Source organism: Oncorhynchus masou, chromosome 17 (assembly GCF_036934945.1).
Source record: "Oncorhynchus masou masou isolate Uvic2021 chromosome 17, UVic_Omas_1.1, whole genome shotgun sequence".
Taxonomy (NCBI): Eukaryota; Metazoa; Chordata; class Actinopteri; order Salmoniformes; family Salmonidae; genus Oncorhynchus; species Oncorhynchus masou.
The window spans coordinates 30,345,614-30,364,300 of record NC_088228.1 but is presented as its reverse complement, the minus strand read 5'-3'; the positions used below and the strand labels follow the sequence as shown (position 1 = coordinate 30,364,300).

Here is an 18,687-nt window from a genome sequence, read left to right as displayed (position 1 = left end):
CATTAACGTGATGTGCAAATGAGCGATAGAAAATCGAATCAGCAAATGACACCATTCCCCTCAAAAAAATGTGTTCGGCGTCCCAGGCGGCTGCCCATGTCGCCTATACCTAAATCCGCCACTGACGTTAGTTGAGGGCCGGAGCTCCTGTATAAACACAAACTCACTTCCTTGACAACTTCCTTCACAACAGCGCAAGAAGTATGAATGCCCTGACTTCTGCAGAGGCCGTACAGCCATAAATGCGGCATGGTATAAATGCAGACGCCATACTGACCTTGCAGTGCATTTCACATAAATCATTCACTGTAGGGCAGCAGCCTGCCTCAGGAGGACAAATTCCATAGACTGCCACAACGAGAGAAATCCTAATAAGACACTTTAGCCATCACCTTTGTGCACAAAACATCCACTGAATGATTTAAATAATTGTAACTCACAGCCAAAGATATCAGCATTTGATTTTCATCCAATGTCTGCCATGTTTTTGGATGACGTCACCCTGTGCGCACTGAGTGCTGGGGCGCATTGTGTTGTTGGTCCGTGTAAACTGGACGCAACCCGGATATAGACAGTCCAATAAGGATATAGACTGTCCATGAATCGGCGTATACGAGCGCGAGTAGATTACCAAGAGTCAGACATCTTGGACGCAGTCTCCAGGATATTATACCTCAGTGGTTCTGCTCACCAGTGCTGTGAACTGGCTCCTCCTCCTAGTAGGTGAGTTTCCACCTTTAAATGCCCAGGAGGCTCTCCTCTCATTAGGTTATTTGGTTTATCTCGTTTAAGAGGTGTTTCCAAAGTTGATTGTAAACGCTCATGTTTGAGCATAGAGCATATATTGTTTTTGTTTTCAATAACGTGTAAAGTATTGACCATTGTTCTGAAAATGTGTGTTAGTTGTGTTTGAGAATGTAGCCTACCTTTTTAAAGGGTCGGTGCTATTCGGGATCCATGGGACGTCCCATCTCTGAAGCTACCCGATTGAAGTTGAAATCATTTAAAATTAAGGTAAAAGTTATGGTTGGGGTAGGAGTTAAGGATGTCCCAAGGATCCCAGGTAGCACTAACTATTTTAAAAGGTGTGTCTGGTTTATGCCAGATTACTGCTCTCCTCATCCATAAGAGCTATTGGGCATGTTCCTCTGCCCAGGCGTTGCGGACGGATGCCAGATCTTACAACACCTGGATAAATATTTTAAGTATCAGCTAACCACATATGTTATTGCAATCTGGTTCCCGATGGCACAGTTAATGATGCAACCATTGTTCGATGCATGCAACGTTTGAGCAGGGGAACGCGACCGTTGTGTTCGTGAGTTAACATGTCGTTACAGAGCCCTGACAATTTCTACTTAAAATGTGTGCATTTATGGGCATTTTTGCTCTGTATTTACGGTGCATTTGCCTTTGTACTCCTGTTGAGTTATTGCAGTATTGGCCAATTAAGTTCAGTGTTTTTCAACCAAGTATTTTTGTCAATTCCTTGTCATTATCTGTATATCTGTGGATCTAGTCTTCCCTCCGTCACCTGCACTGTAAATACCACCTATTTTCTTCCTCGAATGAATGAATCCGGCTCAACTCTTGATGCTCCACACCAACTAGGCTGCTGGGTCCTCTATCTTAACAAGAGTTTGTGTCTTCTGTCTTGTCTTTCCACTATGAAATGACTTTTAGCTAGGTTTAATTGTTGGTAAGTTCTCAGGGCACAACGACTTGGAGAAGTGTTTATTAGTTCCTGTCTGGTTGTTGTGGAGGAGATCTTGCAGACGTTAAGTGGCATTAATTGGCTGTGCTGAGGCATGCAGGATCAGAAAGCAAGCTGTGCGTACGTACCTGCAGCTCCGGGGGGCCTCCCTCGTCTCTGATCAGCAGCAGGTAGCTCTGTCCATCAACCACCATCTCCTTCTTGAACCGACCACCTGAGGAAGAGGAGAGAAATGTCAGGGTGACTTATTTGGTGGTGCATTGCCTAGAATCATGCTTCGGCAGTATTAATACAACCAATGTGGACTGATCTACTTTACCCTGCCTATTAAAGGGGTCGGCAAAATGAAGGAAGAGCGATAAACTCAGGCCCAAAGTGGTGTAAAGCACTTGCTACTCTAACCATTGTCACTGAAAACGTGTTTGGTTTCGCTACAGCTAAATCACCAAAATGCAATATTAATTCCAATATTCTTCACCAGCACACACCAGTAGACCTAAGCATGAGTCAGATTTCGAACTTCCCATTGATGACTTTCCATTCCGGTAAGGTTTTGATGATGGTCCCATCCCGGCATGTGATTGTGAATATGCTGCGGTTTGATTTGGCCCCGTTGTCTCAATAAAACAAGAATGAATAATAATCAGAAGCTGGGGTTAGAAAACTGGTCTCTAGAGTCAGTTACAATGAAGGAAAATTGCCATTTGGCATGTTTAAATGCACACAGCTGCTGAAGGAACCTTCTCCACTACAGAGTCACAGAGCACTGCCACAAGCCATAGACCCAACCCCCCCCCACCCACCCCAAATTTACTACAACACCACCACCAGCTAGCCTAGCGATTCGTCTCCATCATTGATGCAGAACTCCATTAAATATAAGATAGCGTGCTAGTGTGTTAGCCAGCGCAGCAGGCAGTAAGGAAGTGATAAGGCACGTCCACTAGAATGAACGTATAGCCTGGAGCCTGCGGTGGAGAGAGGGGGAAGGAGGGGATGGAAGATAATAGGAGAAGAAAAGAGCGACATCTAAAGTTGGGTGTAGTCCACGGCCACAAGATAGTGGAGGCTAGAGCTCTGTAGGAGAAGGGTAGCTACTATAGTCAGCCTGGACTTTTTACCCCTCATCTCTTTGAACGCTTGTTCCTATTCCTCGCCTCCGGCAAGGCTGGCTGCAGATGAAATACAGACCGATGGGAGTACCTCGGCACTTAAATTGGATTTTGCATAACATTGGAATAGTTTGAGATCCTGCAGAGATTTCAAATATTAAAGTGAGAAAGTTGGGGAGCGAGGCAAAAAAAAAAAAAAAACTTGCTTTTTCAAAAGCAGAAAATCTGCTTCAAGCAATCTCAAACAATATTGAATAATGTACGACTGCATGAAAGGAGTAAGAGTGGGCATATTAACGTATATCCCAAAAAAACTACAGACACAAAATAAATATCTACCGCTGCGGCAAACACCCGATATTTAATAATCAGCAGTGTTATCTGAACTCTCTAACTGATACTTTGATGTGCAGATCCCACCTCTGCAAAAAAGCAAGGGAGGACACAGCGACGGGCTCTGCCTGCAGTCTTCAAGGGATAGGTAGGCAGTGTTCTACAGATCCACTTGAGCCACACTTGCTACTCATTAATTCCACTTTAGCCCAAATGGGGAAGGGGGATTCTCCCAGACATCAGTTGAGTTGTGTAAGAGCCAAAGAGAGAGAGACTCAAGGAAGCCAAGCCAGCTTTCCTCCACTGAAGTAACAGAGCTCTGAGATTGGAGCGCTGATCGGACTGATGAGTTGCCATATGCCAGGAAATTCCCATTTAGAGGAAATGTCAGAAAAGTGATACTCATAGCAATACCCAGTATAGTCACATCTTATGAGAAAATGACGTTATCTGGACCAAAGTGTCAGACTTCAGAGGACATTTGAAATGATTCTGGAGGATGTAAATGCGAATAGCCCTTGAAAATCGTACAATGAGAGTGGTATACCAGATAGCATCGTCTGTTGCCGTGGTATAAAATGGATGTGCATTTAAGTAAAGACCTACATTTAGATGACATGACATCAACATCCTTGCTGTGTCTGTGACTGTTCACCGGCAAGCATAGACAAAAACATATCCTGAGGTCAGAGGAGAAACCATCTGTACTGTGAAACTGTTGAATCTCAGTGCCAAACGAATTAAGCAAAACTACAGTAATTGTACAGCAATAACGAGATACACTCAATCTGTATTAGGGAGGCAAGCAATTTAATGTATAATGATTTTGCCTGGACGTGGCTAATGAATAGAGTGTTTATAGCTTTTCTATCAAACTGTTATCCAACACACACAGTCACACACACACACACAGTCACACACACACACAGTCACACACAGGTTTTGAGATGGTAGCTGAAATTGTGGGCTTGGTGAGCAGGCAGTAGGCAATAGGCATATCCAGCTCTAGAATGGAATGTGGATGCTCAGAGACCTTGACACAGAGCCACAATTCAAACAGAGCCAGTTTCGCTGTCGCCATGGCAACACCTCCCTCCCAGTCCCGATACTGCCTTTTTTTTTCTAGATATCACAGGAACTAGCAACATAGTAGAATAAAACACCGTAAAGTAGAACTGCTGGGTTAATGAATGGTACGGACAGAACAGACAACATTAGTACTACTGCCAACTCTTCCTAGAAGCGAGGTAGCCTCTTTCAAAGCCAGTTTCTATCCGGGCTAAGCAAGGTGCTAGAAATGAGACTAAAAGGAGACCCTTTGTCACCTGTTATGGATGGGAGACAGAGCGGTATGTTGTATCACAGCAACAATGTAGTGATCTGTATAAATGTTTCCAGAATTACCAAAACCAGCACACAGGTTTTTGCATTCCAGCATTTTTGTCATTGACTTCTCTCGGCCTAATTAGGCATTGAGGATTGTTGCTTTCCCTTGGTGAAGCAGCATCTTAATGCCAGGAACTCATTATGCGCTTCATGTCTCATCATCCTCAGTACACAGTAGCCACATAAAAACAGACACTACAAACCATCCAAACCCCCTCCAAGATTGTCATTTAACCCAACTTTGCCAACATCTTCACGGGTTTCGGGCAGCCTTCGCTTTCCCGCCTGAGAATCAAAATGGAGAACTCTTCGGTTTTGATTCTGTGAAGTTATAAGTGGAAGGTTCGGGAACGGGCTCCAACTGTAGGAGTAAACACAACCTCCTCGCAGAGCGACGACCTCTCGTTCAGAGCCTCGCAGCTCCCTAAACAGAAACCTGTTTATGTTCATGGCAGCAACTATGATCCCCTTCCTCTCTGAAATTAAGGTTTAATAGTAGGATTTAGTGCTTTACGCCCAGGTCTTAGTTTTACCTTGATGTGTTTGGGAATTATCATTCTAACGCAGAAACCCTCTCTCTTTCATAGACAATGCTTTGCTCTAGCTGTCATTCGTTTATGCTAACGGATAATTGGCTAACGGCCAATTACCTCAGTCGCCTCTCTCTCTCCACACCCTTGGGTTTGAGAGAAAATCGGACACTGCATCGACTGATACAAAATATCAACAGAAAACACACCAACACACCTGGCATACCGTTAATGATAAGCAAAGATTTCTCCTTTCTCTCCATACACCATGTGGAAAACACTCAAACTAACTGCTAATTATGAATTGAGTTTCTATTTCTTACTGCAAGCATCAAGCCCAGTCCTTGTATTTTGTCAGTATCTATCCCCAGCTAGAATAACATCAGCCAAAATGCAGACTGGCTTGCCAATTGATCATTCCAGGTGGAATTTCAACAGGTTTTGGACTGACAGTAATCTGGTAAAATCTTAAATAAACTTTAGGAATTATTATAAAGATCTCAAATGACATTTACATGTATGATGCAGCAGGGCCAGTAGATGGACTAGATTAGCAAGATATCATCACAGCTATAAGAAGGAACAGACAGCTCTGCCTCAAGTGATGCATTCATGTGTTGACTGACAAGACCGTCTAGTAAAGTTGACAACCTTTTTAGTTTTTTAAAAGTGTGATGGTGCTCTCCTCCCTCGGGATTTCAGCAGCAGTCTCTTACCTTCAGGGGATTCCTCCTGCACGTACGTGCCTGTCAGGTACCGGTGGACAAGGGCCGATTTCCCGCTCGACAGATTACCCACAATACCCTGCAGAAACAACAAAAACACATGACACCACACTCACATGTAGTTCATTCCAGGACATGTATGTTGTATGGATGGTTACACCTGCAATCATAGCCAGAGCCTCTACAGCTTGACCTATATACAGTACAGATGATGATTGGTGAAACAGCAAGACGGAAAAATACTAGTAGTATTAAAAGTCTGTTAACATGACTAGTACCAGTAAAATGTTCAGTTGGTGGCGGCAATATGTTGTAGAGATGGTTACACTACTAACCAATGCCAAAGGCCTCAGCTTATGGACTTTCACATGAACAGATGGTGCTTATAGGGTAAAGGTAAGACACCAAGGGAACAGTACTGTATATGTTCAGCTAATGTTTTCCCTACTCCCCCTGGTGGGTGTCTAGGCCAAGGCACCAGCCCTGACTGCTCTATGCCCCCAGGGGAAACCTGACGGAGGGTGGGCTGGGGCCGCTCTCAGGCTGGGGTGGCTGATGATGCCAGGGTGTCTGGGGGAGAACAAAGGCTCCTTCAACATGCCCTCACCCCCCCTCTTCCTTCATCCCCCTCTTCTTTAGATCATTAGTGGGTGGTAAAGTCAGGATTGGTTTAATTACAGCGGACTGTGTGTGTGTGTGTGTGTGTTGGGGGGGGATTAAGCTACCTATCCTCTCCCTCACAATACTTATGTTCTTTGTAAGGAGGAAGTTGGCTTTGGATAAGACATGAAGTAGTAGTCTATCAAGAATGGAAGAATAGGCCGAGTGGCGCAGCGGTCTAAGGCACTGCATCTCAGTGTTAGAGGCGTCACTACAGACCCTGGTTCGATCCCGGGCTGTATCACAACCGTCCGAGATCGGGAGCCCCATAGGGCGGCGCACAATTGGCCCAGCGTCGTCAGGGTTAGGGGAGGGTTTGGCCGGGGTAGGCCGTCATTGTAAAATAAGAATGTGTTCTTAACTGACGTACCTAGTTAAATAAATAAATATATATAATAATATGGTTTGTGTTAGAACTGTAAAGTTTTGTAACCTGCTGGGTTGTAAGGCCCATCATTAATAAGGCTGCTTTATGAGCATAGTTCAGGCAGATGAAAGCAGAGCGGGCACTGAGTGTAAATTCCACTAGAGACTTTTTTTTTTAAGGATCAGTCTGTGGGTTCAAGTCCAGGTTTGAATACAATGTTTTTAATGCAAAGTTTTGGGAAGCTCGTACTACTAGTATCAGCTCATGTCCCCCATGAGTGCAATAGCCTACATGTTGGAACGATAACATTTGTCCATGCTTTTGGGAAGCATAACTCATATGAATGAACTACTTCTGTCCAATATTGCCATACGGAAACTGTGAAAGTAAATGAAGTTCTACCTCTTCTCTGACAGCAGTCCTTGTCTTTTCCCTGCTGAGTTCAGCATCAGTTCACTTAACCTCTGAAGTGTGTGGCGCTAATGAACACCGTCTACTATATAAAAAGACAATGAGCTCTATCAAATTCTCCCTGTTTTGAAAGCATGTTCTTCATGAAAGTTCCCCCATCTGATTTGTGTCTGATTCCCATAGATCTTTCTGAAGCGATGCACGACCCTAACCAATTCATAGAAGACCAAAATACTATGAATACCACTACAGTATTTAACACCAGAACGGTGGAATGAGGTTTTGTGGTAATATCCCTATTGATTATGTGCGTGAAGCATTCCTTTCTTCAAGTGAGGACGTGAGCAGTGTGTGTGTGTGTGTGTGTGTGTGTGTGTGTGTGTGTGTGTGTGTGTGTGTGTGTGTGTGTGTGTGTGTGTGTGTGTGTGTGTGTGTGTGTGTGTGTGTGTGTGTGTGTGTGTGTGTGTGTGTGTGTGTGTGTGTGCGTTTGGCAGTGGTAACAACGGTTGTGCCAGCGGCTGGATCAGACCCAGGAAGTGTCACTCGTCTAGCCCAAAACCGTCACTCATCTCTTAGTCTGCTGCAAGCCACTCTACACTCCGCGTCACCATGCCAACGCAAAAAAAAACCCGCATCATTAAAAATCACCCACAATCTCGTTTGGTGCCAGGGAATATTCCAGCCAATTTCTGTACTCTACTCTACGCTCTCTCTCTCTCATGCAGAATGAGAGGAAATGTTTTTGACATGCATAGAGCATGCACTGGCATTGACGTTGAAATCAATCCAATGCTAATGCTGAATTTATCTTCCTCTTGCAATGCCAATGTCAGCAGATTAACACGGGCTGAAGTTATGATGCATACCACTCACCACTTTGAGCTCTGGCACTGATCGACTCAATGTCCATTCTTGGCTGTTGACGAAAGAGTCTGGAAGAGAAAAAGATGGAGAACAAACAGCATTTAGTTAAGGTTACTGAAGGGTAAAGCAGGGTGTTGATTCCCGATCACTGTTTCGTCTCGTCACAGTTTATTTCAATGTGTTCTGTTGAACCAGAGAAAAACAGGCTCTGCTCTCCCTCTTGACTCTTTGTCCTGACAATGCTTGTTGTTTGATGTTTGTTTACATTGCACCGAACATGTACTGTCTGTGGCTTGAAGGGAAGTGGTGCAATCGGGGTTTAAAAAGAGACCTCTGGCGCACGAGCAAGCAAGAACGCACACGCACACAGCTAATTCAATTCAATAGCGAGAGAAAACCAGACTTGTTCCAACATGTTCCTCTATTAATGGTGACACATATGGAAGGGACATTTGACTGGAAAAAAAAATCTAGAAAACCATTCAAGAGAACAATTACAAACTGGGTGAAAGTCAGTAGCATTGTTCAGGTCATAACCAAATACACAGAGAACTTCTCTCTCAGGACATTATAGTAAAAAAGTGTCCGGCTCTGTCACAACTGTTTGACAAAATACCCCCTTCCTGTTTCGGGTCGCAGACCCTCTATTCCAAGCTAGCGACCCCCATGGAGATACCATCAACAACAGAGAAAGGTGGTGCCGGTGCAGACACACTGTCTCCAGGCAACAAGGTGCAAAACCAGGTGGGACCCCGTGCCTACACCAGGACAATGAAGACCTACAACACCAAAGAAGGCAGCGTCATTTAAGTGCACGTTTGGTGCAGAAACCATGTTCTCTCGTCTTGCTCAAAGCAAACAAAGAACATTGATCATCCAGAACAATCATCCAGAAAAATGTCATGAGGATAAACCAATGTTTCGATGACTGGAAAATATACAGTTGAGATTGAAATGATTTAAACAGCCTACAAACAGGGTTTTCAAACTATTTCATAATATCTGGAGAATTTACACACAAAAAAACTTTCAGTTATACAATTTTAAAAACATTACAATATATAAATTGTTTTCTTTTAACCTTTAAATATTTAACTAATTCTTCTTTACAATGACGGCCTACACCAGCTGACGCTGGGCCAATGGTGCGACGCCCTATTGGACTCCCAATCACGGCCGGTTGTACAGCCTGAAATTGAACCAGGGTCTGTAGTGACGCCTCTAGCACTGAGATGCAGTGCCTTAGACTGCTGCGCCACTCGGGAGCCATTCACAACAGATTTCCCAACACATTAAGTGTGTGCCCTCAGGCCCATACTCTACTACACAAAATCCATGTACACAGTACGTGTGTGTATAGTGCACATGTTATTGTGTGTTTGTATGCATGTGTCTGTGCCTATGTTTGTGTTGCTTCACAGTCCCCGCTGTTTGTTCCATAAAGTGTGTTTGTATCTGTCTTCTAAATAAAATGTTACTGCTTTGCACGAGTTACTTGATGTGGAATAGAGTTCCATGTAGTCATGGCTCTCTGTAGTACTGTGCGCCTCCCATAGTCTGTTCTGGACTTGGGGACTGTGAAGAGACCTCTTGTGGCATGTCTGTGGGGAATGCATGGGTGTCTGAGCTGTGTGCCAGTAGTTAAAAACAGATTGCTCAGTGCACTCATGTCAATACCTCTCATAAATACAAATAGTGATGAAGTCAATCTCTCCTCCACTTTGAGCCAGGAGAGATTGACATGCATATTATTCATGTTAGCTCTCTGTGTACATCTAAGGGCCAGCCGTGCTGCCCTGTTCCCTCGTTGTGGTACCTGACCACACGACTGAACAGTAGTCCAGGTGCGACAAAACTAGGGCCTGTAGGACCTGCCTTGTTGATAGTGCTGTTAAGAAGGTAGAGCAGCACTTTATTATGGACAGACTTCTCCCCATCTTAGCTACTGTTGTATCAATATGTTTTGACCATGACAGTTTACAATCCAGGGTTACTCCAAGCAGTTTAGTCACCTCAGCAATTTAGTCACCTCAACTTACTCCTTACAAGATTTAGTTGAAGTTTAGTGAATGATTTGTACCAAATACAGTGCTTTAAGTTTTTTTTTAAATATTTAGGACTAACTTATTCCTTTCCAGCCATTCAGCTCTTTGTTAAGCGTTGCAATCATTTCAGTCGCTGTAGTAGCTGACGTGTATAGTGTTGAGTCGTCCGTGTACATAACTTTACTCAAAGCCAGTGGCATGTCGTTAGTAAAGATTGAAAAAAGTAAGGGGCCTAAACAGCTGGACTGGATAATTCCTGATTCTACCTGGATTGTGTTGGATAGGCTTCCATTAAAAAACACCCTCTGTGTTCTGTTACCTGTCTAACTCTTTATCTGCAATATAGCAGGAGGTGTAAAGCCAAAACACATATGCTTAACCTGCAGCAGATTGTGATCGATAATGTCAGAATCCGCACTGAAGTCTAACAAAACTATTTATTTATCATCAATCTCAGTCAATCATCAGTCATTTGTGTAAGTGCTGTGCTTGGTGAACATCCTTCACTATAAGCATGCTGAAAGTCTGTTGTCAATTTGTTTACTGTAAAATAACATTGTATCTGGCCAAAACCTTTTTTCCCCCCATAAGTTTACTAAGGGTTTGTAACAGGATGATTGGTCGGCTATTTGAGCCAGTAAACGGGGCTTTAATATTCTTAGGTAGCGGAATTACTTTTGCTTCTCTCCAGGCTTGAGAGCACACACTTTCTAGTAGCTTTAAAGTGAAGATATGGCAAATAGGAGAGCTCTGGTATACAGGGGGGTTGTCATGTTTTTGCTGACAAATGTACTAAAATGGAAATAAAATAGACATTTCAACTTTCAAATGGTACCACAAAGACGGTTGGAGGTCCATACATCAGAGAAAGTAGACTTCAATGGGAATATATGTTGATTTAAATTATACTGTCCATCCCTATAGGAAACCTATTGAGATCATAGAAATATAGATAATAGAATAGACATGACCATTTATGTTGACATTCAACGGTGGATGGACCAGCTGTCATCTTTGGGGTAGTGATTAGAAGTTACATTTCAATTAAATTTCAAGGTGTACTAGCTACATTTCAGTGGTCTGAAGCGATATATAATTAATATAATGGACTTTTCTATGATTGAAATGACACCCACCCTGTATTCAAGAGCATATTGTGTCTCAGCCGATGGAGGACACAACACAAAAACCTCAGAATAATGTGAAATAGGGTCTAAGCTACAACATAATTATTACGTAAATTTTCTGTCAAAGTGATTCAATTCAAATGGATTGACCCTTGTAAATAATTTAATATTTACCCTTGAAAATAAAGTACCCATTTATAGGCATCTAAGAAGTGCACTTGGCCATCAACAAATGTTTCATTATTTGAAAGCGGTTGTCCAATCCATAAGTAGTCGTGTAAGTCGAGAATAAGGGCCTCTTACATGATAATTAAAACATTTGCAGGATGTAGGATCAATTGTTGAAGAACATTGATTTTGTGTTCCTCCAAGGCTAATCGAAGCCATTCCAAAACGCCATTAGACTTCACTTGAGCCCCTTTTTCCAATTAAGAAAGTAAATTGTTTTGTTCACTAGATTCTTCCTTGACAAATGTAGTTGTAGAAGCAATAAGGTTGACTTAATACACGGACAATACTCCTGTATACAATAACAGGCCTCGTTGTTATGGTTATTTCACTTCATTTCAAGGTCGAGGAGTGCATCGCCCGAGGTGGATTCAACCTGTGTTGCACAGAGCGGTTCTGAATAGCAGCCCTTGTGTTGCTAAGCCCTCTCACTACCAGTTTGACTATCTTCTTGAACATGTTAGAACATGCTTTTTCAAGGCCGATTTATAACCTACAGAGACGGACCATACGGTGCGTCGTTGCAATGTTGTTTTTCCTCACAAAAGGCTAGGCTCCTCGCAGTGCACTCCAACATCCGACTACTCCCGTGCCAAATGAAAATTGTCAATTGTCGTATCATTCCTTGCGTAGCCGTGGAGGACGTGTTGTGTAGTAGGCAATGAAGCTCGCTTGGGTTCCTTGAATCTATAGGCTGATTCTATTTGTAAGCTTTTAAATGATGTCAAAAAGTCAACCATTTTTATATTTTCCAGTGAGGAAGACATGAATCTCATGGTATGGTGGGGTATGCAAAATGGGTCAACTTTGAGCACCTTTATCTCCTGAATGTTTTGGCATTCTGGTCCAAAAAGTCACTTTCTGTCCACTTCTTCTATGGGCAAACATGTAAGGAAAGTTTTGTTGAAATCAAAAAGGTTTTCTGTCAAAAAGTGATGCAATTCAAATGGATGTACCCTTGAGACTAATTTCCTGTATTCAAGCACCTATTTATAGGCATCTAAGAAGTGCACTTGGCCATAAACAAAATGTTTCATTATTTGAAAGCGGTTGTCCAATCCATAAGTAGTTGTGTAAGTCGAGAATAAGGGCCTCTTACATGATAATTAAAACATTTGCAGGATGTAGGATCAATTGTTGAAGAACATTGATTTTGTGTTCCTCCAAGGCTAATCGAAGACATTCCAAAACACCATTAGACTTCACTTGAGACACTTTTTTCCAATTAAGAAAGTAAATCGTTTTTTTGTTCACTAGATTCTTCCTTGATAAATGTAGTTTTAGAAGCAATAAGGTTGACTTAATACACGGACAATACTCCTGTATACAATAACAGGCCTCGTTGTTGAGGAGTGCATCGCCCGAGGTGGATTCAACCTGTGTTGCACAGAGTGGTTCTGAATAGCAGCCCGTGTGTTGCTAAGCCCTCTCACTACCCGTTTGACTATATTCTTGAACATGTTAGAACATGCTCTTCAAGGCCGATTTATAACCTACAGAGACGGACCATACGGTGCGTAGCGCAGCGTCGCAATGTCGTTTTTCCTCACAAAAGGCGCGGCTCCTTGCAGTGCACTTCGACATCCGAGTACTCCCGTGCCAAATGAAAATGGTCACTTGCCGTATCATTCTTTGCGTAGCGGTAGAGGCAGTGATGTCTAGGCACTGAAGCTCGCTTGGTTCCTTGAATCTATAGGCTGAATCAAAGTAGCCTGTTTTGCATTGATACGCCTTCTAATCTCATCGACTGTTCAACCAAATCAAACATCATAGCCTTATTACAACCAGTGATCCCAGGCTATTGGTAAAAACAAAAACATATTTTTCTCCGCGAACAAAACATGATGACATTCTATTTGTAGCTGATACGGGAGTGAATACATGCTAGTAGCATATCGAACTGGAATAACAGTGTAGGCTACAACGGAAAGTATAAGAATATTTGCCGCAGCATATTATTGAATTATAAATGTGATTCTTTCACATGGCGATGTGGGAAGCTAGTCTATAAAATCACTTCAAACTGCAATATTACTGTTTTGGTTTAGCTTGGCATTAAATAAGAAGCCTATTTTGCATTGATCACCAAATATAATTTTAGCGACTTTTAAAACAATAAACCAATCAACACTGTAGCTTTATTAGAACCCCCGCCTCCACAAAAAGTATTTTACTGAGCGACTACCTAAAACAGCACTAAACCATGTGCTTTTTCTTCCTGGGCATAAATGATGGCATTCTATTTGTAGCTGATACGGGTGTGAATACATTCCAGCAGCATATTAAACTGGGCTGATGCTGTAGGTTACACTGGCAAGTAAATAATATTTGCATATTATTTCGTGATAAATCGGATTATTCCACATGGGGGTGATGTGGGAAGCTAAAAGGATCGTTTGCCTGCTGTTTTTAGCTATATCATTGAAGTGAACTAACAGTGGTGATGTTTTAAACATGACTCTTCTTTGATTCGTCTTTGTATTCCCACAAATGGGAACACAACAACAAGAAAATCTCTCTGCTATTGCCCCCCTGTGTATGTTGCTATTGGGGGGGGTCTAGGATCACATGGACCAGAGAGGGTATCATGTTACAGAAGGTGCGTGTTGTTCCGAAAGAAAAATCGTACCACCCCAAGAGCACGAACACGCGTAGATCTAAGCACTAAAATGGGTGGAAAACCTGTTTTCACAAGTGGTAGAGAGCAGTTTAAATGAGGTTTCCACTCATTTTGTCAAGATTACTTTTTTTAAAGATATAGACAAGAGGACGAATAAAAACACTGATTGGAGCTCTTTTATGCAACTCTTCAGAAACCCGTTACAAGAGCACTCTGACTTGAACAGCTTTGTTCTAAACTGCAACGGTAGATTCCACTGTTCTTGAATCTCTGGAAGAGGGGCAAACACACAAGAGAAGACCCCAGAAATAGACAGGCTATCCAGTAGAATTAGGGGTCATCATACAAAAGGGTCTCTACAGTGTTGTTGACCACTTAGAGAGTTAGGACACTGGGGCGCCACACCAGAATGGAACATTGTGTTATTACTGACCATAACACCACCACTCATTTTGAAAATAACTTTATTAAAAAGGAATGAAACACAGAGGGCAGAAGAACAGAGGAGATATAGAAGACCAAGTAGCATTTATTCACTCAAAGCTTTACCTAGATATCTTTTATAAAAACCACGTGACACATTGTCCGTTGTGGAAACGGAACGGAACGAGGCCCAACGTCAGTGATGCACCCTCCAGAGGACACCAGAGCCCTTGTTTGTGTGAGACGGAAAACTGCTGCCGCTTCTTTGTCCTGTTTTTCTTTTTACCTCACCGCTCACGTCCACTCTAATAAAAATGACTATTCAATCCGAGGGCAGTGAGGCATGATTAGTACCCCCCCCCCCTAATTGAGTTCTGAAAATGTGAGGAAAATACCACTCTGTTTGAGTGTGTGTGTGCGCGGGTGTGTAAGTGTGTGTGTGTTGTCAGTGGGGAATGAGAGGGGAGGACAACCATGAGGTCTAAACCTCCACGCTGCTCCGGGGCCAAGATATTTTTTCCCCACAAGCTTGAAATTACAGAGTGTGAATTTAGCTTGGAATAAGTATTTTTACATCTTTCATTGGTAACCACATAGTGGGTTGTTACCCACTGGCATTGCCTCTGACGAGGCCTAGGGTATAATTACACTGAGCAGCAGCTCCATTGTCATAATTGTTCCTGAATCATATCCCTATCTTGTAACTGTTATGACTCTGCAGCCCAATTCACAAAGCTGTCGGCTCAATTCTGCTACAGCTCTTATCTGTAGAGCTCTGAACAGCAGAATGTATTTTCACTCTAAGGGGATAGGTAAGTGACAAACAGAATCACTAGTGATGCAGACAGACAGGTGGATGCTTGCCGACCAATCTATCCCATTGTGGAGGGCTATAGCAAAGCTGACTTAAGGGTCTCGTCAAAGCTTTCGGTTGCTGAAGGCTTGGTATCAACCATTTCCTCTGAGCTAAATTGGACACCGGTGTTGATATGAATTCTCATTTTAACCCGAGGTAGACACATTTGGATTTTTGAGAGATCTTTTGTTCCTTGGGTTCAGTCTTAGCTGACTCGATTTAGTAGAATATGTAGCAGTGAAAGTTAAATTGACGTATAAGCTAACATTTTCTGTAACGCCAACCCCAAGTTGACAACATACCATAAATGTGGTTCTGCACAAAGGAGGGTTGTCCAACTCTCAATCAAATCAAAGTTTATTTGTCACGTGCGTCGAATACAACTGGTGTAGACCTCACAGTGAAATGCCGAATACAACAGGTGTAGACCTTACAGTGAAATGCTTACTTACAGGCCCTAACCACAGAGCAAATTTAAGTTTAAAAAAATAGGTATTAGGTGAACAATAGATAAGAAATAAAAAACAATAGTAAAAAGACTGAAAAATAACAGTAGCGAGGCTACATACAGTAGCAAAGCTATATACAGACACCGGTTAGTCGGGCTAATTGAGGTAGTATGTACATGTAGGCATGGTTAAAGTGACTATGCATATACACTGCTCAAAAAAATAAAGGGAACACTTAAACAACACAATGTAACTCCAAGTCAATCACACTTCTGTGAAATCAAACTGTCCACTTAGAAAGCAACACTGATTGACAATACATTTCACATGCTGTTGTGCAAATGGAATAGACAACAGGTGGAAATTATAGGCAATTAGCAAGACACCCCCAATAAAGGAGTGGTTCTGCAGGTGGTGACCACAGACCACTTCTCAGTTCCTATGCTTCCTGGCTGATGTTTTGGTCACTTTTGAATGCTGGCGGTGCTTTCACTCTAGTGGTAGCATGAGACGGAGTCTACAACCCACACAAGTGCCTCAGGTAGTGCAGCTCATCCAGGATGGAACATCAATGCGAGCTGTGGCAAGAAGGTTTGCTGTGTCAGTCAGCGTAGTGTCCAGAGCATGGAGGCGCTACCAGGAGACAGGCCAGTACATCAGGAGACGTGGAGGAGGCCATAGGAGGGCAACAACCCAGCAGCAGGACCACTACCTCCGCCTTTGTGCAAGGAGGAACAGGAGGAGCACTGCCAGAGCCCTGCAAAATGACCTCCAGCAGGCCACAAATGTGCATGTGTCTGCTCAAATGGTCAGACACAGACTCCATGAGGGTGGTATGAGGACCCAACGTCCACAGGTGGGGGTTGTGCTTACAGCCCAACACCGTGCAGGATGTTTGGCATTTGCCAGAGAACACAAAGATTGTCAAATTCGCCACTGGCGCACTGTGCTCTTCACAGATGAAAGCAGGTTCACACTGAGCACATGTGACAGACGTGACAGAGATCGTTCTGCTGCCTGCAACATCCTCCTGCATGACCAGTTTGGAGGTGGGTCAGTCATGGTGTGGGGTGGCATTTCTTTGGTGGGCCGCACAGCCCTCCATGTGGTCGCCAGAGGTCGCCTGACTGCCATTAGGTACCGAGATGAGATCCTCAGACACTTTGTGAGACCATATGCTGGTGCGGTTGGCCATGGGTTCCTCGTAATGCAAGACAATCCTAGACCTCATGTGGCTGGAGTGTGTCAGCAGTTCCTGCAAGAGGAAGGCATTGATGCTATGGACTGGCCCGCCCGTTCCCCAGACCTGAATCCAATTGAGCACATCTGGGACATCATGTCTCACTCCATCCACCAACGTCACGTTGCACCACAGACTGTCCAGGAGTTGGCAGATGCTTTAGTCCAGGTCTGGGAGGAGATCCCTCAGGAGACCATCCACCACCTCATCAGGAGCATGCCCAGGAGCTGTAGGGACGTCATACAGGCACTTGGAGGCCACACACACTACTGAGCCTCATTTTGAGTTGTTTTAAGGACATTACATCAAAGTTGGATCAGCGTGTAGTGTGGTTTTCCACTTTAATTTTGAGTGTGACTCCAAATCCAGATCTTCATGAGTTGAGAAATTTGATTTCCATTGATAATTTTTGTGTGATTTTGTTGTCAGCACATTCAACTATGTAAAGAAAAAAGTATTTAATACGAATATTTCATTCATTCAGATCTCGGATGTGTTATTTTAGTGTTCCCTTTATTTTTTTGAGCAGTGTATGATAAACAGAGAGTAGCGTAAAAGAGGGGGTGGTGGGTGGCGGGACACAATGCAGATCGTCCGGGAAGCCAATGTGTACATACTACAGTTCGTCGGGCAAATTGAGGTAGTATGTACACAAATTAATAGTTAAAGTGACTATGCATATATGATAAACAGAGAGTAGCAGCAGTGTAAAAAGGGGGGCTGTGGGGGGACACAATACAAATAGTCCGGGTAACCATTGGTTACCTGTTCAATGCAAATAGCCCCAGGAACTCAACTTTGACCTGTGTACTGATACAGAAAGGCGTTCTTTAACACCAGCCTTTATCTCGACTGTGCAGTTCTGTCATCACCATAACATCAAAGTGGCAATCAGCACAAAAAATATTCACCGCCCCTATTTTGGTAAACAGCTGAGGGATGGGGCTGGAGAAATGTAACCACTCAAATTCATAGACAGAGCTATGGATGCCAGGACTGACTATACATGCTAAAAAACTAAGTGTAGTTTTAGCCATGTTTTGAGGCTATATAGTGTTTGTTTACATTTACCTTGTTTACAAACATTGGAGTAAGTTTATATTTTGTTTTATATATATTTTTTATATTTTATACAAGTTTATATTTTGGGGTTCTGATGGGGTACAGTGGAACTAAGCTCCTGAGCCATTCCGAAGTTATATTCTTCAGGAATTAATGGGTACATATCATTCATTTAGAAGTGCAAAAAAAATGGATGTAGCCCTTTAAACACCCCTAACACATCATTTGGGAGTGGTCTCTCAGACTCCAGCATGTCAATGGGTTTTGATAACTTGATTCTGAGAAGCTATTTCCCCTGAGAGGTGAGTAGCAGCAGCATAGTTTGAGTCTCAAGCAGTCCTGCGGAGCAGACAAATGTAGCTGGGGATCTGTGTGGCAGCAGACGCTCAAATAAGGAGTCACATTCAAGTATTAGCAGAGCCTCCATATCCCATCTCCTTCTCGACTGTCTCTGACTAACTCACTCAACCCGCCCTCCGGTCCTCTCCCAGCAGGTGGGTTTGCATTATCACACTGTCAGTGCTGTTTTGCTTGG

The 18,687-nt window shown here is 43.1% G+C and overlaps 1 protein-coding gene across 2 annotated transcripts in view; it reads right to left on the bottom strand.

The window, feature by feature from the left end:
* LOC135558835 (arf-GAP with GTPase, ANK repeat and PH domain-containing protein 3-like) overlaps positions 1-18,687 on the bottom strand; it is a 242,799-nt gene that overhangs the window by 118,879 nt on the left and 105,233 nt on the right. For both annotated transcript variants that reach the window (XM_064993002.1, XM_064993001.1), the window contains exons 2-4: positions 8,112-8,170; positions 5,792-5,879; positions 1,843-1,928 (exon numbers count right to left, since the gene is read on the bottom strand). In XM_064993002.1, coding sequence (XP_064849074.1) covers positions 1,843-1,928; positions 5,792-5,879; positions 8,112-8,170 — 233 coding nt within the window. The remainder of the gene's footprint in view (positions 1-1,842; positions 1,929-5,791; positions 5,880-8,111; positions 8,171-18,687) is intronic.